The 22,220-nt window shown below is 33.4% G+C and overlaps 1 protein-coding gene across 1 annotated transcript; it reads right to left on the reverse strand.

Annotated features, from left to right (window-relative positions):
- Nucleotides 1-2,776: 2,776 nt before the first annotated feature.
- Nucleotides 2,777-21,107, reverse strand: LOC127705144 (cell adhesion molecule 2-like). Its single transcript, XM_052209393.1, has 6 exons — nt 20,804-21,107; nt 13,727-14,014; nt 11,759-12,088; nt 9,655-9,786; nt 3,984-4,084; nt 2,777-3,470 (listed from the first exon to the last, which is right to left on the reverse strand). Exons 1-6 carry the CDS (start codon nt 21,036-21,038, stop codon nt 3,432-3,434), a joined length of 1,125 nt encoding a protein of 374 aa, XP_052065353.1. The 5' UTR covers nt 21,039-21,107; the 3' UTR covers nt 2,777-3,431.
- Between the last annotated feature and the right edge of the window lie 1,113 nt (nt 21,108-22,220).

Genomic DNA, 22,220 nt, shown 5'->3' on the forward strand with positions numbered 1-22,220 from the left:
AAACACGAAAAATTCACTAAAATCGCGTTCATTGTTTTGATTTTGACTGCCTGACATCTTTACGGAAATATCAGAGTGATTATAAACAAGGACTCTATGACGGGCAACTTATTATATCCGTGCTTTAAAGATTTAAATGATATCAAGCCAGTCCAGTTCAAACTATTATCACGTGGTACAATTCTCATTTACATATTATGAATATTAATTAGCAAAAGTACTACTAATTTCTGGCTATGGTCTGCTTCCTCTTCTTTTCAATGGCCCTTGATGGCGATCCCCCGGCATTTCTTTTGTTTGGCATCTTGTAGTTTTTTAATAATTAAAGTATTTTCTTCAGCACCTGCTTTGTTGTCGATAGCAAATTAATAAGTGCCCGATACGGGAATTCCAAAATTCAAATTGCACGTGAGAGCGCCATATATGGCAATGAGCTAAAGGCTGCAACACCCACACAAATATTTGATTAAATTAAACTAGATTATTGAAAATATAAAATTTTGATAATCTCTATTAATTGTCGAAATCCGGATATGGTGTACTAATTTTTGCACCTCATGTTTGCGGTATACCATCTTTTCCGCAAGTTTTCTGTTTGGTATTAAATTAATAATAAAGATCCATTTTGTTACATCTTGAGATGTGTTTATTTGGCAATCGGCAATACTAGTCAGCAGGGTTTAAGAACATCCGTTGTTCGACCTGTTAGTCAAATGCGTTTTGTTTAAATATACTTTTTCACTTTTTTGGTCTTTTGGAAAATGTTGTTTGTGCTGTATGTAGACCCCTCTACCAAGAAATTTGTTTTGCATGCACACGTATAAAAATTGCGGTTTTTATCCAACGCAATCATAGGTTTGAACGTTGTTTTCAATTTATATGTCTCTGATACATATTATAAAATCGGCATTAAAATACAGAAATAACAAAAGATTAAATTATATGTAATAAACAAAATGTAGACAAAACAGTTTATTTCATTGAGCAAGAGAAAAGGAAAAGAATTCTGGTTTGTTGATTCATCAGATTAAAAAGTTTACAAATGAAAAAAAAAAGAAAGGAGAATCGAATTGTTTCACTGTTCCAGATTAACAACAAGCAAATTTACATTTTTCGGGGCTTATGTCTATTTTTTATAATAGTTTTAAACACAAATAAAACAACATGAGAACTTTTATTAAATTCTTGAATTCAAATAAAAACAAAAGTCATACGAATTTTACATTACTGGTAGAGACTATGGCAATTTGGTTTCGCTAATTGGTCTTGGAAAATTGAAATATACTCTTGAAAGTCCCCGGTAAACTGAACACCAATATCATTTTACTACAGATGATATGTTCAGACAGTTCTCCGCCAAATGTGAGGCTTATTTAAAGGGGATTTTTTCCTAATATTTAAATCAAATAATAAACAATAACACTATAAACAACAATTGAAAATGTTTTTTTTTCTAAATTGCAGTATAAAGACAATAATAGTGTACTGGCCGAATCCTTATATCGTTGATATGTAAAGTCAATACACTATTATTGTCTATTTACTTCCATCCACCATCTTGAAGTGTTGTCTCTTTTAGCTTTATGTCAATATATCAATGATCTGTGTTGTTGATATTAAACGATTTCGTAAACGTTATTACCTTGATAACTCATCTGTTTATGTTGAAAAAGCACAAATATCCTATTGAAATAACGCAAATGTTCCAAATATTGAAGTGAAAATGTCAAATGGAAAAAAGCAAAAATGTCCTATCAAAAAGGATCCCTCCCCCGCCGTTCCTAAACCTTGTAGACAGATTAAAAACTGTTTATAATGTGTTCAAATCAATATCAGATTGAATTAAGACGTTTAATAATGTGTGGAGACAAATTCAGAAAGTGTTTAGTCTTATAATTTTTAACGACAAATTCAGACAGTGTTTAGACTTAAAAAATATGTTGAGACAAATTCAGAATGTGTTAAAACTATTGAAACAAGATAAAAATCAGAAAAGTGCAAGAAAATTTAGAGAAAAATGGGTAAATTAAGACTTTTCAAAATCGTAAGAAAAATATCATACAAAAACTGGTTGACTTTAAAGTGTATCTTTCATACAGAGTTCATGTGACCTTGACCTCCCCATCTTTTATTCTTGATAAAACGTGAACTCTTTGTGGTACCTGTGGTAAAACCTTTATCCCATAACATAAAGTCATATAATCAGTAAAGCGGGTGAGGCGTTTTGAACAGCGTGTGTACTCTTGTCAGATAAAAGGGGCTTTTAGTTATCCTTGGTCATTATTTTATTTTTGTTTTCTTTAGATACAAAAGGTTTTCAGTATCGTGCAGTTTATTATTGCTGATTTAAAAAAAAATCATGAATATTTTATTTATTTCACTAAGCTGCTAACTTATTCCAAGGGATTTGAGTATATCCAGAGACCAAATAACTATAGTTCACCGTACGGCCTTCACTAATAGTCAATTCATACCGCATAACAAGCTATAACAGTCCCGAAATGACAAACCATTGAGAAAAAAGTAAAAAAAACAAAAATACTGAACTCCAAGGGAAATTTAAAACGGAAAGTCCTTTATAAAATGGCAAAAGCAAAAGCTTATTTGTGAGATCCATTCTTATAGTCAATATCCGTTTATTCGGACCGATTACTTAAACAAAAAAATAAAAATGATGTTTTCCTTTATTAATAACATATAAGGTCTCGTAAATGTTTTTAGAGTTCACATTTACGTACAGTTGATCTATCATTTTTGCATAATAAGTAAAACTACATTTGCTTTTATATTCATTCCTCGCATAGTAAATCTGCAAGTCTTTATTTTTAACAATCGAACCAACAATGTTTCCGTATATGAAAATAACAATGTACAAAAACCGTGGATTTGCATCGCTTTTCTTGATTAACGTTCATCAGTAAACCTCAAATCTAATCATTCAAAAGCCAGTGATGTGTATATACGTAAAATCAGTAAGAGCTATTTGACTAAAAGTGACATAAAAAAATATCGAAATTCAGCTTAGGTCAAATTTGCATGAAGGATTTCAAACCTTTGATTAATAATAATTCCTTAATTCATCAGACGGTATTTTAGAAAAAGATATGTTATAAATTAAGTTCGTACCGAAGCATTGACCACTAAGCTGATGACACCCTCTTAGACTAGCATTCCATTAGTAACAGTTACTACATCATGTTTATTAGAGATATTTAGCAGAAAGTAATTCATGATATTTATACAACTAATGATGCAGTATAACCATGTGGTATAATGGCAAATGAGAAGACACTTACATTTACATACAGTGTTTGCCTAACATTTATAAAAAATATTAAAAAGAAAAGCAGTCTGAATTCTATATTACATGTCGTTTAAAAAAATTAGCCTTGTAGCTTGAAAATATTCCTTGAGCAATGACAGTAGCTGATCTAAAATTCTATTTCCATGTAGTGAGCTGTGTTTATGTCCTGAAATTAAGAAAGAAAAATCGATTTAATAAATACAATTAAACTGCAGAAATTTCCATTTACCACGAAATTATATCAATATTGAAGTCTGGTCCTTGAAAAGAGACCTAAAAACATTATGCCCCTTACTTTCATAGGCATGCTTTGACGCAAATGTCACGCCTCAGTGAACACAGAAATGTGATAGCGCGAGCACGGTATTGTGTCCAATGGACACATAATTCTGTTCAGTTCCTTATCAAATACTCAATAGAAGCCACGATTTCTTCAAATTAGAAGTGTTCAGCCATACGTTAGCATTTATATTAATTTGGTTAGTTACATGCTAAGAAATACGATATAATATTGTAACACTTGGACAGTTAATACATGAAGCTGTGATTTGGACACTTTGAAGAACCATGTGTGAAAAGGAATTCAGATAAAAATTGGCCCTAACTCTTTACATTTCTGTCGTACTAGGAACAGAAGCGACCAGCGAACACAATCACATTTTTTTAAAAATTATCTTACCGATACGTTTTGAACTGTATTAAAATTATCTAAATGAACAGTTTCTCCAGGAGTAACCGTTTCAAACGTTCTAGTTCTACTAAAAACCCTTCTCAATTTACCTGAAAATAAACAAGAAGACACTTATGTGAAGTTAGAATTTACAAGAGACAACATTAAATGATATGCAACGAAAATCTTAAATCGAGATAAGTTAACCATATATATAAATTAAGGAGATATGGTATGATTGTCAATGACAAAGTATCCAACAGAGTCAAATTGACGTGGATTTAAGCTAATATAGGTCACCCTGCGGTGAACCATACCTTAAAGTCGGCTATGGCATGACAGAATGTGTCGAAAATTCAAACGAAACACCAACGGCCTGGTTTATGACTAAATAATCAAAAAGAATTCATATATGACCGACGGCAACAAACGACAAGGGTGCCATTGAATATTACAGAGTGAGACTCCTGACTTGAGACAGGTACATATAGAATGAGGCGGAGTTAACACATTAATGGTAGTCAAAGTAACATTCGCTTTATATTAAAAAAAGAGGCATGATATTATTGTCAATGAGACACCTGTTCATCCGAGAATATGGGACAGAGATGTCAGCAAATATAAGGAATTGTACTTGCACTTGCCTGCAACAATGAGCAAACTCATACCGTATTGTAAAGCTATAAAAGGTCCAGGCATGACAAAATGTGAAACAAGTTAAAAGAGAAAATCAAAGGCCTTATTTATGCTTACACAATGAGCAAACAACAAATATGACAGACATCAATCAATGATAACCTTTAACTACATGCTCCAGACAGATACAAAAAAAAATGTTGCGGAGATGAACATGTTTGTAAGCGCCCAACCCTCATTTAACCTGGGACAGAGGTGTAACAGCAAAACATTAGAACGAGCAAACTGGACTGTAGGTTATTGCTCACTAATGATAACCCCATTATAGGGATGACAAAACGCACCACACGATATAGCGTGCGAACATCTAGGTTGATTCCAGATTTCAGACAGCCTTGATTTGTAGTTCAAGAGAAAAATGAAACGAAAACTTATATATGTGCATTATGTGCAAGAAGCATAAGTACAGAATTGACAGGAAGCGTATGTTTGATTAATAGAAGAAGAAAAAACACGATAAAAAGGTAACTTACATTGTTTAAAATGAACGGAAACACGACCAGAAGGACCGACGAACATAAATCAGTATAACCCTTCCTTTGGAGCGGATGTATACATGTAACTTTAAAAATAAGATGGAGAAGGGTTAACTCATCAAATCGCACTAAGATAGGGTAGACCAATGTGATTTAAAATGAAATTGGAATGACTTTTCTTTCGGAGGTAAATGCAGCCAGCTCAGTGAGTTTTTGACAAAATGGCAATGAGTTCGTCAAGTCGTAAAGTATATATCAGTATATAAGTGTTCTTCTTCGTCGGTATAAACGTATAATAACAGTTTGTTTTCTATTTCTTTACGAATAAAATTTTATTAAGCTAAATATGTTATAAAGTATGTCAGGTTGAGTTTGGGTGATATCGGTTGTGATATTCTGGAACAATGTTGAGATTTTCTGTCAAATAAAACTTGCAAATAGCTAATTGTCAATCAGATACGACTGTCAAAATTCGTGTTCTCAAACCCTTTGTATATTGGTTGTCATGATATCTTGTTTTTGTTTTGACATTAGTTTTGTATGATCGAGTCCTGTGGGTCTAATAATACAGATACGAAATAATAGTGGTTTTTAAAGCCTAGAAAACGAGATATAAAGTCTTGTGCTGTAGAGCTGAAGATGTTTTTAAGTAAGCGTTGGAGGAATAAAGTCTACCGCTCACGATTTAAGTTCTAGCGCTGTAGATTCAAAGTCGAGCGCTGTAGGTATTACGTTACTGGTAGCAATACACAGTTAGGACTTTGGTTTTGAAATTCGGCCCCGGTGAATTTATTCAATAAGAAATTTGGTGTGCAATATAATTTATTGTAAATAGCTGAATAATAATATAACTTTCAAAAGGGCTTTATATGAACATCAAGACTGTTTTTCGCATGTTTTATTGTAAATTTTTTTTATTGTCTTATTGTAAAACTATTGACATTTATCTATCTAGATGTCAAATAAAAACCATATGCATTTATCATAACATACTATTTTGATAAAATTGATTTGAACAGTATGAGCGTATAAAAATAATTTCTGGGCTTAATGTCGGTACGGATGTGATATAAGGACTGTCAAACAGAAAATTCACATTAAAGCATGCGAAAAACAGTCTTCATGTACATATTAAGCCCTTTTGAAAGTTATATTATCTAACAATATCTTTTATTGCACACCAACTTTCTTAATGAACAAATTCACCGCAGCCAAATTGCAAAACCAAACTCCTAACTATGTATTGCTTCCTAATACCTACAGCGCTCGACTTTATATCTACAGTGCTAGACCTTTAATCTTGAGCGGTAGACTTTATTCCTCCAGCGCTAACTTAAAAACATCTTCAGCTCTACAGCGCTAGGCTTTATATCTCGTTTTCACGGCTTTAAAAACCACTATTCTTTAGTATCTGTATGAATAGACCTACAGGACTCGGTCATACAAAACTAACGACAAAGCAAAAACAAGCTATAATGACAACCAATATACAGAGGGTTTGATAACAAGAATTTTGACAGTCGTATCTGATTGACAATAGCTAGTTGGAAGTTTTATTTGACAGAAAATCTCAACATTGTTCCAGAATATCACAACCAATACCAGACAAACTCAACCTGACATACTATTAAACATATTTAGCTTAATAAAATTTTATTTGTAAAGAAATAGAAAAACTGTTATTATACGTTTATAGTGACGAAGAAGAACACTTACATACTGATATATGCGTTACGTCTTGATGAACGCATTACCATTTTGTCAAAAACTCACTGAGCTGGCCGCACTTACCTGCGGGAGAAAAGTCATTCCGATGTCATTTTAAATCACATTGGTCCGAGTAATGAACGCCGCAAGCTCTTATTCCGTTATCTTTGGCATGATATTCACCTATTTAACAAAATGTTTACAGATTGACAATTAATTGATGAAAAGTCGACCTACCTTATCTATATTTTTTTGGTATTTTGTACCAGAAAAGCTCAACAGGAAGTGCCAGTAAACTGTTTTCTCGCTTAACCATTTGGTTGAGATTTGATGGTTTACCAGGCGTGTTAGTAGCAATATACCAACTTCACCTGCATATGGGATATACATTTCCCAACTCATTCGGTATTCAAGAGCTTGCAGCTGCTACTCAGACTTTGTAAAACGTCACCAATGTCTGAGCAGAAAGTTGATGAACCAGGGGTAGATCAAAGAACGTCACGTCCTTTTTCTAAAAAGGTTCGTCGGAAAAAACCAAGACCTTGTTGATAAATATTCCGTATCAACTTCACAAATAATACACGATTGTCTTGAAGTATAGATTCTAGGAACTAATTAGACATAAGAAGATGTGGTATGAGTGCCAATGAGACAACTCTCCATCCAAGTCAAAATTTATAAAAGTAAACCATTATAGGAACTAACGTTGTTTATCATCTTAATAACGTGTTATATTGTTCTTTTATTTGTCTATGTAAATTATTACTTTTACTGTTAAGTCTATTTTTAGTAATATCCATTTGATGTGGCTCGGTACTTATACATCCCGTCATTGTGTTATTGCGCTATGGTAATTTTTGTATTCTTGTCCTTCGTATTTGCTAATGAGCTATGTCTATATGCCTTTTTGGTTTTTCTTTGATGAAATATGTTTTTAGTTTTTTTCATAGTGATTAAGATTATAACACAATGTTGACTGCTGTACCCATTTTTTGGACATGTTTACCTATTATGTCTGTTTGTTTTGTTCAGACATCGTTGTCAATATAATGAAATTTTATGCGGCTGTCATACAAGTGAGAGATTTAGCTAGCTATAAAACCAGGTTTAATCCACCATTTTCTACAAAAGAAAATGCCTGTACCAGGTCAGGAATATAACAGTTGTTATCCATTCGTTTGATGTGTTTGAGCTTTTGATTTTGCCATTTGATTAGGGACTTTCATTTTTGAATTTTCATTGGAGTTCGATATTTTTGTTATTTTACTTTTTATAATACGATTTCGAGCAAAATAAAATCAATATAATCAACAAGTGAAAGGTGCGAAAAACGAATTAAGAACTTAGCTGACACATTCACAGGGTACATTTCGCAGCCGACGTTTGTCCGTCCGACCATGTGAAAATCTCTCTTTATGAATTTTCATAGACTTGTTTAAAATAAAAAGTTCCTTTGCCAATTTCACATCGGTCTCTTTTTTCCATGGTGGTTTTCCAAATGATCTATCGATTGATCTTTATCTTCAAATTTGTTCCCGCAACATTACATTTATACTTTAAATGTGCATTTTCATTTGAAGTGTTGTGAAGTTTTCACTTCGTTAATCACTTTTTGTGGCACCTTTCAAAGGTACATTTTTACAATTTTATATTTGCCTGCAATCATGTATCATACAAAAAAGCTTACATTGCTTACAATACAGTTTAGGTTTTGTTCATTTTTAAGGTCGTTCAGTTAACGTTGTTCACATCTTTAACTGTGGCATATTTTGTCCTATGTTAGGCTTGCATGCTGAGTTCTCTCGAGCTCAGAAGTGATACATAGACATTAGAAGATGTGGTATGAGTGCCAATGAGACAACTCTCCATCCAAGTCAAAATTAATAAAAGTAAACCAGTATAGGTCAAAGTACGGTCTTCAACACGGAGCCTTGGCTCACACCGAACAGCAAGCTATACAGGGCCCCAAAAATTACTAGTGTAAAACCATTCAAACGGGAAAAACCAACGGTCTAATCTATATAAAAAACGAGAAACACTTATGAACCACATAAACAAACAACAATTACTGAACATCAGAATTCTGACTTAGGACAGGTGCAAACAATTGCAGCGGGGTTAAAAGTTTTAATAATTAACAGACTGTTTGAATAATTTGAATATCATGTTGGGTTTTTGAGAATATAAGTGGGACCAATAACGCTTATTTACTGATATCTGCGTCTGAAGTGTTTAAGAAAAACATGTTTTTTGACTTTCATAACATAAGGGGGTCAGGTAACTATGTATTATCGTAAGTTTCTCAGCCTTGGATATGTAAGTGATGACTTACCACTTGGTATCTTTTGGTTAATTTTGTTGCCTTTTATGAAAAAAGGGTATAATAATCCACAAAGTTGTTGTCATTGGTGAATGTCAGAATTAGCTAGGTATACCCGTGCACCTCAAAGTTATGCATTATTGTATAAAAATCCAATCGCTTTTAGATTTAATACTTATAGAAATTCTTAGATACTTTTACCAGACATACTTTAATATGGCAGTTGTTTTTTGCTTGTTCCGTTGACATACATTAATATGGCAGTTGTTGTTCGCTTGTTCCGTTGATTGATAGCGTTTTATTTTGTCGGTTTTTATGGACTTCCCTCTTTTTGAATTTGCCTTGGAGTTCTGTATTTTTGTCATACTTTTAAAAAAATAAAAATGCATTAGAATTTAACTATTTTCGAGCAAAAATACCGATTTGCGATCTACTGAATTAAAACCTGTGTAAAGCTGTAGGTAGTAATGAAGATACAAACCCGATTTCCAACAAGTATACATTTGAGCACTTGAGACGAAAATAATCACTCCACAGCAGCATACTACCATATATATTAAAATTGCAGAGGGGTTATTCAATTCATCCGTTATTTCTTTTTCACTGTAAATATCTGTAACATATTCAGAACGCATTACAACAGAAATCTATTTGAAATTAAAAAAAAAAAAAACGTATAGGACAATCACTATACATATCTAGCATTAATATTCCTAAAGCTAAATCTTTGAGCAGTAAAAAATATGTGCGGGCATAAAAATACATATTTAGGAAACCAATGACCAAACTGAATGTAATTTATAATGGAATGTGTTTTTATAACCGTCAATTAAAATAATTTTCGACTGTGAAATCAGAAATATCCATCATGGCAAAACAAAGTTTAGCGTAGAATCCCGCGAGAAAACATGTATTTAGTTTCTTTATGGAAACAATTCAGCTGGTTTGATTAATATTTTGCATGAATGCATATATCGTTAACTTTTTTGTAAGGACCCTATGATCCTTTATTAAAATTAAGGTTTTGGTCAATGTCTGAAAATTCCACATAGCTGTCATCGTGAAAAAAGGTTAAAAACTTGTTTAATGAAATAAATATTTTTCATTAAACAGGTATCTTTTTACTATTTTTATACAATTTTAAGAAAAGGTCGTCTCGAGTTTTATACATGTTTTTGTGGTCTGCTCGATTTATTCGCATTCAATGTTTAGATTGGGATGATGTCTGTGTGAATTAGTAATTTAGTATCAAAAGTGTCAATCTTTGCTGCATATCAATTGATTCCTTTGGATCCCCCCCCCCCCTCTGAACTTCTCTGATCTATCTACATAAAAATACGGATAATTGGCATGTTCCAGAGAGGGATACAAACTGTAGAAAAAATAAAATAAAGTTGGTACTCCAGGAAGTTATCCCCATAGCAACATTTTTAACCAAATATACATTAAGCTCCAATAGCCTGCTGTACTCGTCATTTTCTATTGAAGGAGGGAAATTATAACATGAAATGGAAGTTTTGTTTTTTATTTCAACTTATTTGTATTTTTACTATTTACTAGAACGTTTTCCCTTGCATTTATAATTGATAGCGTCCTTGATTAAACGGGAAAAACATTGTGAAGATCTAGTTTACAGTTTTTACAGGGGAAGTAATATTTTGTCACTAGATTTCCCAATTCTACCTAAAGACCTTCATCCAAGGGCATTATGTTTATATCATATTCACGCAAAACCCTTAATTTAGAATTGAAAGTTCCCATTAGAACGAGTAAGATAGCGTGCATGAAAACCTAGCGTTTGAAAAAAGGAGATATCAAGAAATTATGATCTCCAACTTTGAACAATACTCTGAAAATTGTATATGTAAAGAGCTTTTAGATTAGATTCTGTTTGCACATGATTTGTCCAAATTACTTTCAAGCAGAGTGAATTTCTACGGAGTCCAGCGCTAGAGATGTAAAACCCAGCGCTGGAGATGCAAAGTCCATGTCACATATCCGGCGCTGGATATGCAAAGTCCACTTTACTTCTCCAGCGCTGGACTTTGTATTAACACGTTCTACTTTACAACTTCAGTGCTAGACTTTTTAAATATCTGCAGCGCTAGATTTTACATTTGCCGCGCTGGTTTTTTAATGAATCTGCAGCGCTAGACTATACATTTACTGAGCTGTACTTTACAATTCTAGTAGTTGACATTTAGGCTACAGCTCTGGATTTAAGATCTCCAGCGCTGGACTTTACATGGACTTTGATAAAACACAACTCTTTATGAAGTTTATCTGTATGAGACCAACAATTCTCCGTATATATCGAACAATTAATTTTGTTATTGATTTTGAGTTACTGACTTTTTTTTATTGATACCGAATCTCAAGTTTACCACTAATGCCATTATTGTTATCTTTGATATCACGTGATAAGTCATATACCATGCATGAAATAATGTAGAAATATACGAAAAAAAAAAAATAATAATAAATGCTTTCAAACATATTTTTAAAACTTTTTCATAGATGAATTTGGAAAAAAAAGAAAAGAGTTGATGACCAGTTTTCCTTTAGGAATATATTAATATAATTACCTTGCACAACTAAATACACAGTTTTACTTGCTGATCCTTCAGTATTAGTTACATTACACGTGTATGCTCCTTCATCTGTTTTTGTCACATTTTGAAATATGATAGCAGTTACACCTTTGGTATCTTCTGCTATTAGCTTTATTTCAGTTAAGTTTCTTTCACTTTTCCAAATTTTTGTGACAATGGAATAACTAGAGTCGATGTTTTGACCATTTTTTGTCCATGATATTTCAGCATCTAACGGGTTGCTATAATATGAGCATGACAAATTTACGCTGTGTCCTACTAAAACTGGTCCATTTGGCAACACAAATTGAAGACGAGGATAATCTAGAAAGATTTGTGAATCATGATGATAATTTGGAGTACGAAACAATCGGGGTTCTCTATCATACACAGTTTCTAAATCGGGTTATTACAAGGTTGAAAAGCCTAAATGGTCACTTTCATATATTGGGTTACCGATATAATATATATGTACACTTTACTAGCAAAACAAATTAGTTTTCAAATAGGACTATCTGTTCATTTACTGTGCTCAATGGCAGAACAAAGAACAGGTCGCATTGTTAATTTTAACAAGGAAAATTCAGATCTGAGAACTTTGTTTTTTTAATATTAAAAAGGTTTAACCAAAACGTTGAATTGATTTTTCTTATTATTTTCATTCTGAAGTCTTGAATGTCCCCTTGGTATCTATAGCCTCCCTTTTTGTAGACAGACAGAAAGGACAAAAGGACATACGGTACACATGGAAATCCGGTCCACTTTGGAATTTTTCCCAGTTTACTCTGTTCGTTTTCATGGTTATTCATGCGTATCTAATTTTTGAATTCCCAACATTTTCTTGGAAAATCTAACCCAATTAACAATATAACATCAGGGCAGGGATTCAAAAACCAAACATTCAACTCTCGGATGATTTTCATTGAAAAATTCAGCTCTCTGCCGAAGAGAAGGTTCAAAACTATACTAGGTATGAAGAAAGTGTTCTAACGTTTGATTTCGTAAGTTTTATTGACTGTCCCTTTTTAATTTACATTGGAGTTCGGTATTTTGGTAAACTGAAAACCAAGCATCGATGTGATATGGTAAACATTTGTTCTATGCATGTTCAAACACGATTCTACCCGCACTAGTAACTGAATTCCAGTCTCTTGAACCGTCGTTGTGATCTTAAAAAATCTTTTGAAAAGTCTGAACAATGAATGGGTTTTTTCTCATTGTTGAATGTCGTACGGAGACCTTTAGTTGTTAACTTCTGTGTCATTTGGTCTCTGGTGGAGAGTTGTCTCATTGGCAATTATACCACATCTTCTTATTTTCATATGTAAATAATCAGAGTATGATTGATACTTTGCTACTTCCACTGAAAAGGCTCTACGGATTTCATTGTTCAGCTAGCAATGAAGGTGATAAAAAACCATGAGCATTCCTACATACTAGCACTCAAATCTATGAACCTCTGTCAAATATAAAGTGCCGAACCTAGGCCTTGTGTACGTGAATAATGCACCAGTAGCATTGCAAAAACTTTTTAAATGGTTCAACTTGTATTGAAATAAATTCATCATAGATACCAGTATTGGTATTTTGTACGCCAGACGCTCGTTTCGTATACGTCTACAAAAGACTCATCAGTGATGCTCGAATCAAAAATATTTTAACAGGCCAAATAAAGTATAAAATGTATTATTCTTTTGAATTATTTCATATTTTGTCATCCTATGGTCTACTATAGCTTTCTATTAGGTTTTGATTCATTGTTAGATCCCGTATGGTGACTATTATTCCCATCTTCATTATTTGGTCCTATTAAAGTAGATTGTTGTCTCATTTGCAGGCATGTGTCCAAGGCGACTTACTTTATATGACTTTTGTTCCTGAATTTTATTAGCTTTATTTGGTTAAACAGTTTACTGGTTATTATGGTTCGCTTTAAGACTGATAATAGGGCCTGATACTTACATAGGATATCCAGTTTTATGGATTGGTTTAATGGAGTTCGTAACATGTCGTGTTCTGCTATGCATGTATATATTTGTTTATTGTGATTTCTATTCAGTGTTAATGAATAAAATGCCGTTTCGTTGTTATCTTTATTCGTCATTAGCTTCTTCTTTCCATGATTCCAAATTGTTTTACCACGTGGAATGCCTCCTAAGGTATAACATGCTAATGTAAGATTTTCATTTTCCTTTCCGATAATTGTATTTTTCTCGGTCATATTTATCACTCTTAATTCCGAAGGGGGTGCTGAAACCAGAATACAAAATAGTTTCATATACGTCATCGAAGGTAAATAATAAGACTCCATAATTAATATTTTAGACAAAAATATTCTTTGAAGGAGTTAAAATATCAGGAGAAAATACCATGTTAATAAGCATTCCCTAACTGGAAATAATGAGGAGCATACATAATGAGCACAGTTTGATAATTGTTCGTATTCATGTTAATTCCTTCTATAGAAAACTTCATATAACAAAAATAACACATTATATATTCTGAATGTACGAAGCAGTTATCTGGATTTGCTTTCATCAAGAAACGCTCAAACCCAAACCGTTGAAAGCGGAGATGTATTAATACGTAAAAACGCCAGGAGCTATATGACCAAAAGTGATCGAAAAAGAATAGCCAAATTCATCAAAGGTCAACTCTGCCTGATATAATAATAATAAAAAAAGAAACGCTTCTGAGAGATTTTCGCTTTAGGACCATGTAAATTATGCCATTTACAATATACTGACAGCATATGGGTACAATGCCTTTATTCTTTTAAATCAATTGATTATTGTATTTAATTTTGTCGGTAACATGTACATGTAGACGCGATTTGAAGAACTGTGACTTATCTAATTGTTGTAAAATCTGATTTAAAACGGGTCCAGTGTAGGTAATAATTTACAAATACAGAAAAGGTTGTTCATTTGGACGACAAGCATACGAGTCAAAGTCATCAGTTTCATAGAAAATACATTTCATATTTATGAGATACTTTTGCATTTTCATTGCAATCTATTACTACCAATTGATAACAATATGGATGGATGATATGAATTTACACATTCATTGTGAACGCCAGAGTACTTCAAAAGATAATACGGCCTTATTTTTCGAATTTTTCAACTTTGCCATTTTCTTTGAACAACCCATATGAATACAACTGTATTTAACACCCATAAGAAACCTTTGTTTGTAAACTGTTCATTCAAAATAAGAATTTTAAATTTGAGAGTCCCTTTGGTTTCTTTCGCCTCTCTCCTTTACAAGATTGACATTGTATACATACATTTATTTGCGTTATGCGAATGAATTTCGTTACTTAATATCGTCTCTTGTTTAACAATTGAGTGAACCTGTTATGCACATTAGTACGGTATTCGATAGATCGAACTAGAGGCTCTAAAGAGCATGTGTCGCTCACCTAGGTCTATGTGCATAACCAACAATGAACTCTCTCCAACACTGTAGACAAGAATAGATTGGAAAAAATTGTCATTAAAGGGCAATAACTCCAATAAGGAGTCGTCGGAAAATTTCCTCCATATTGTCTGAAATGTAGATCTTGTCTTGCTGATCATTTTTGCTTATTTAAGTTTCTATCTATCTATTATGATTTTTAAGATATAAGGCAAAAACGCAAAAGATTGTTAAAAATCGTCATCAAAGGGTAATAACTTTAATTAGGAGTCGACTGACGATTTCGACCATGCATACTTATTTGTAGATCTTGTCTTGCTGATCATTTTTTTGCAACTTATAGTTCTCTATCTACTAAAGTTTTCAAGAGGCAAAAATTAAAACAAATGGTAAAATTTGTCATTTAAGGGAAATAACTTCTATAAGAAATCGCCTGACAGTTTCGACGTCAACGAACAATCGGTAGAGCTCAACATTCTGAACATTTTTGGCCTTGTCAGATTTTCTCTTTTTATAACGGTTTTCAAAATAATAGACAAAACTTGCAGTTTACCCCCTATGTTCTATTTTTAGCCATGTCGGACATCTTGGTTGGCATGCGGGGTCATCGGACACATTTTTAAAACTATATACCCCAATAATGATTGTGGCCAAGTGTGGTTAAATTTGGTCAAGTATTTTCAGAGGAGACGATTTTTGTAAAAGTTAACGGACGACGACGGACGACAGACGACGAACGACGGACGACGGATGCCAAGTGATGAGAAAAGCTCACTTGGCCATCTGGGCCAGGTGAGCTAAAAAGGGTTTTTAGTTTATCGAAGGTTGGGCGGTACCACTCGACTTGCAGACTAATTATTAAGATGTTCGATTCAGAGCTAGACCTCGATGAAACAGAATTTACAAAGACTCGTGACAAGTCAATTCCAGCTTTACATTCTGCTACAGAATCGACAAAAAGAAAATCTCATTCAGAACAAGACCAAACACCAGAAGTTTCCAACGCTTATGACAACTTACTTTAATAACATTCTTTCTGGCAGAGAGAAGAACACAGAGAAGATTTTTTTTAACTACAGAAACCTTAGTAAAAAGAGCGAAAAAAGCAGAGAACACCTTTAAATTTAAGGGGAACCAGGTACAATTTGAACTTAATTCAGATATACAAAAGAGAGGCGAAAGATACCAAAGGGATATTTAAACTCAAAAGTCGAAATCAAACTGACAATGCCATGGCAAAAAAAACAACGAAAAACGACGAAAAGACAAACAACAGTACACAAAACACACAAAACTAAAGACTGAGCAACATGAACCCACCAACAACAGGGGATGATCTCAGGTACAAGATAACATTAATACTACAATTAACAACATAAGGAAGAATCGCCCTAAAAAGGGAGTCCGGGTACTAGAAGATTCGTCAGATCAGGTCAAGAAAGGAAATGAAATGATTATGATTGCAGATACATCCGAGGGTGGCTGTGAATGTTCAAGTTCAAGTTACCAAAACAACGCCAAAACTTCAGACGTCTGCTACAACTACATGGGCACTGGGCAAGACACTGCATAAAGGGAAAGAAAGTACAGGAGCTACCAGATGATCTTCCTAAAGAACAAAACAGTGACATTTTCACAAGATTTTGATATTTTTCAAACATTTTATGAATATGAAAATTATAATATTTATGTTAAAGTTCGTTTGAAAAATCTATTAATATTGGAAATATATTGATGCTTCAGATTTCATTTGAATGTTATTATAGGCGGTTATAAAATTCTGTTGTTGCATGAGCCTGAAGAAAAGTTTTTATGAAATAACAAATAGCATTAGGTGATAGTATATTTGTTTCAAAAGCTGTTACAAATTTAATGTGGAGGGTTTGATACATGAAGTATCGAGTAGACCGCACGTGGATAATCCTTTGAACGTCTCTAATGTGAAAAATAAAGACCGGTTAATTTTAGAACTAACAGGTAGTCGAAAACAAGATTAAATTCGAAGATATGTACATTCACGGTCCTACAATCTGTCGATACCTATATTTTGGCATTGCACTAGGTCATGCTTTTCTCTGACTGTTAATGACGTCTTTACACTGTTAAAATCTTTTGGAAGTTGGATGTGTACTAATTGATATTTTAGTCTTAGATACACGATATTCTTATTAGTTGTTATTGGATTTGAACTACCTTCCAGTAACTGGGAGTACTCTCAGAACTGTACTTTGTGTCTTTTGTGGTTTTGTTAGTTGTTTTTGTGGTTTATATCAATCGGATGAGTTAAGCCCTTTTCAACTGATTTTTACAGTTTGTTTTTATTAGGGGGGGGGGGGGGGGTTGGCGCGCCCGCAAACATGTTTAACCCCGTCATATTCTGTATGTGCCTGTCCCAAGTGAGGAGCCTGTAATTCAGTGGTTGTCGAATGTTGCTGTATATTATTATATTTGTTTTTACACAGGTAATTATTTTATGCCTTGAAGAACATTTCATTGAAACTTGGTATCGTCCCGGTTGTTTCTTCAAAAGACTGACCTATCGTTCCGAAAGAAAATAACTCCATATAGGTATATAAAGAATGATAATAACTTAAAATCGATACTTCAATTGCTATGCTTTGCTTTGTATTTCATCATGTGTACGAATACCGTGTACAGCATAACACATTTGCAAATAATGCTAGAACACTAGTTAAGGTATTTTTATAAATAGCCTGCTTGCACTCCATTATTTTTGTTCGAATATTCAGCCTTTGAACACGGTAGCAAAACCGTTTCCCTTCTTGTGATTTAGTTGTATACGCATTAATTTGCAGGTTTCATTTCTATGGAGATTAAATTGCCCCGTCCACTCATCATGGTTCATTTACTTTGAAACTTTTTCATACTTTACAAATTAAAGTTTTTGTTTATGTTAGAATTTGAAGGAAACCATTTATGATAAGTCAATGGTATTGAGTATTCAGTTTTATAAGCATTAGCATTTCTCATTTCTATGGAGGTTATTTCGCCCAGAACCTTCAGTCATGGTTCATTGACTTTGAATGTTTTGCATAGTTTGCATGATTTAATATTGCCATTGTAATTTCAAAATTTGCATTATACAATAAAAATTACAAAAAGCGAGTCATATCTCTGTGTCGACAGTTTATTTTTTAAGCCATGGTTTATCTAATTTATTTCGACTTTAAGGTTTTTATTGTTCTCAAGATATATATGCCCCCTTTTTATCAAGTCTCTGTGAATATAGATACTGTGAACGGAGTTAGTTGTATCCGGCATGTTTGTTTCGTTGTCTGTGTCTGTTACCAAAAAAATATTAACAATATTCAAAGATGTAATAACAGTGTTTAACTCCAAGGTAAATTCAAAAAGAGGAAGTCCATAAAAACTGACAAAATCAAACGTTAGACTTTATCAACCCACGGAACGCACTGGTTAAAAACATTTGAAGGGAGCAACACTGCTTTCCCATAGATGAAGTTGTTTTGTTGTCAACCAATGTAACAAGTGCATTGAATAAACAAGATCTGCCAGCCCTTCATTAACAGACAAAACGTCTTTAATATGCCTATCAGTATCTTTTAAGTTATTACTACCAACTTTTTTTTATTACGTCCTATGCAAAATTTCGAGGGTTACGAGGTGGACGTTACTGGACAATGATATTTCCTTTACATGCTATTGAGTTGATCGAAATTATTAGCGTTTGCTCAAAATATTTTAAAGCTGTTGCTTTGCAGTGGCTCCCGTTATTATCAGTTCGTCGATAATACCGTTATTTGCTTGTAAACGAGTGTCGTTTTTAAGCTACCAGTAACAATTTCCAATCCGTTCATGAGTTCCTAGTCTTTTTTGGCGTTGAGCATCTTGTCCAGGATCTTCTTATACTATTGAAAACAAACGTTGCGCGCTGAACAAATGTTGGAAATAATACTTCACAAAAATTAAACTTATTTTAAAGGAAACTAAGGTTCCAACTCCCTCAGGCAAAGTTTACCTTAGATGGATTTCGCTATTATTTTAGGTCTTTTTTACTCATAAATCTCTTCACGTTTTTGGTTATTATAGTTCCCTGACTTTCACTTTTTTTTTTGGCTTTCAGTTTCCCGATGACGACCAATCCAGAACAGCGCTTGGACGCATTAAATTTATAAAGTGTTATTTTACAGTATGAAAATACGTACATTTTTTTATTAAAATTTGCTGTTACGGAATTTTGAAAATTATTTTAAATTAAGGAATATATCTCCCTCATACAAAGCTCTGATTTCTTGCCCGGCTTTGGCTATACTTTTTGTCCTTTACGGTGTATAAGCTTTTCATTTTTATAATCAATTTTGGATTTTCAAATATTTTGGCCTCGAGCATCACTGAAGCGACATTTATTGTTGCAGAACAAATGGTACCGTTAATGTTATTAAACAGAATCAATTTCGATATCGTGTATCTACATTAGACTTACCAGTGGCGCTTGAATCGAAACAGATAGGAGGTAAAATCAAAATAGCAGTTGAAGAGCTTTGAAAGCCAAAACTTTGGAGGAGCTAATAAAATTTAAAATTAAAAAAAAAAAAAAATCACGATGAGAGAAAACTACATTAATTCGGGTGATTTCGTGCTCCCAAAGCATTTAACTACTTTCTGGAGGGGTAAGGTTGACATATAAGAATCGTTCTGCGGGTCTTGGCATATCAAAATCCTCCCTACATGGGCAGGGAGGGAATTTCCTAAAATTGGGATTAATTAGAAACATTTGCCATATTAACATTTACCTTTGCCTGAGCAAGAGAAAAATTCTTTGAATCTATTTTTTTATTCAAGTGTTAACTTCAGTTATATCACAAAATTTACAACTATGGTCAATCATTTGGTTTAACATTAAATAAGGACCAATGAACCGACGAAACAAAATTGTTTTTTTTGTATGGGATTTTATCTTGACCTTGAGGACGGTATGAGATTATTGTTAGGAGCAAAACATTTCTTTTTATGCCCCACCGTAGTGGGGGGATAAAGGTTAACCCTTGTCCGTCCGTCCGTACGTACGTACGTCGCCAAATTGGTTTCCGTTCTCTTACTTTAGTTTGCCTCAACAAAATGTTATGAAAGTTATACACAATGCTTATTACCACAAAACACAGATCAAGTTCGATTTTGGGTGGCGTCACTTTTAAAGTTCTCTAGTTATGTCCCTTTATAACGTTATATGCAAGCGGGGGCATCATCTGTGTCCCATGGATACATTCTCGATTGTTTTATTTTCTCGATTTTTATACTTCATATTCAGAACTACAAATTCTTTATAAGGTTTTTCATTTTTTGTGGTTTACTTTATGTCCATATAAGACTATCCGCAGCACCTGTTACTTCGTGCATTTCAAGACGTTATTCTGCTCATCTGTCCTACAAAATAATGGTTTTAGGATGGGTATTTTTTTTTATCGTTAAGGGCTTACTAGGCGAAATCTATGTTGATTGGCGACACGGTCATAGAAACGCGAGTACAAGTGTGAAATACAATTAATACATACGGGTAGATGTATAGATAGATATCCAGGGTTGTTGCAAATGTTAGTTACATTTAACCCTGTGTTAAGTGAATTTATGCATACCAACCTTTTAAAAGCAAATCAAAATAATGAACACAATCAGGTTCTGTAGTAAAATTCGCAAGACACCTGTATTGCCCTTCTGTAAAATTTGTTGCATTTACTATTTGCAAATTGTAGGTGTCACCATCAGTTACTTTATAATGATAACGGATTTCAGGAGGATTGTGGCCTATTAGTTCATTTTCCGATATTGTTAAACTCAATATGTCTTTATGCCTTGGTTTTAACGTCCACTGCATAATCCTTCCGCTATTTGAACAATTTAAAGTGACATTTCCTCCTGGCTCCGTGTATACATAGTCTATGTTGTCTCCAGCCAAAACACCTTTAAATGAACAGTGAACTATTAATATGCTTTGTATCATTTTTTTTTTATCATGACGCTAAGTATGTGTCTGCTCAACGATATAATGTTTTTGTCATATTTTACTTAATTCATACTGAATCGTTATTTATAAAAAAAATTATGTATCAAACCTCAACTCAACAATAGGACAGGATTGAGATTAGCTACAATAGAAACTTTGCTCAGAACAAATATCTACCCAAGGTTATCCTTGCTGAAAATAAGGGGATTTGTACAAAAACGCATAGTTCATTTTGAAGGAAAAAGGATGCAGACGAAAAGAAGATACAAGCAAGAGATAAATTGATTACATGGGATATGTAGTTTAGACGATCTGAGAGGATTTTTTTTATAAGATTGATTGATTGATTGATTGATCGATTGGTGTTAACGCCACTTTCAGCACTATATTGTGCTATTTCGTGACGGCCAGTTTTTATTGGTTGAGGAAGTCGGAGTGCCCGGAGAGAACCACCGACCTTCGGTAGGAAAAACTGACAATCCTAGTCAATTAAGATTAGTTTCGAGCGCACATGCTACGTGCGGGATTCGAATGCACAATCTCAGTGTTGACAGGCTAATGATACAGTAATTCAACTACTTTTTTCTCTTGATTACATTTTATTTAAATATGTACCATGAAAATTCACCAGACAGTACCTGGTGTCACAAACAAACAGTTACGTGCAGTCAATTAAAACAATATCTAAAGCAATTCAACAAAAGTTTAAATATGTTAATTCTATTACATAATTACATAATGCATATCAACTAGTATAGTTTAGAATTAATACAATATATGTCTGCACGGTTATCTGTTACTTTAATAACAGGATTGTCTGATATAAAATATTATACATGCAAAAGCTAAGGCACAATTATTTCTTCATTTTCAAATCAATAATTTAGCGTTCATTACCGGATCACTTGAGATCCGGTCTGATTAGTCAAAGGCTGGACGTCTGGAATGTGGTAAATCTGTTAACGGTATATCTCATTGGTTATAAATAACATTAAATGGCTGCTTCCCGGCTGCTTCTGTGTGAAGTTAAGAATATCTTAACGTCTGATTGGG

The sequence above is a fragment of the Mytilus californianus genome, unplaced genomic scaffold (assembly GCF_021869535.1).
Source record: "Mytilus californianus isolate M0D057914Y unplaced genomic scaffold, xbMytCali1.0.p SCAF_6, whole genome shotgun sequence".
Taxonomy (NCBI): Eukaryota; Metazoa; Mollusca; class Bivalvia; order Mytilida; family Mytilidae; genus Mytilus; species Mytilus californianus.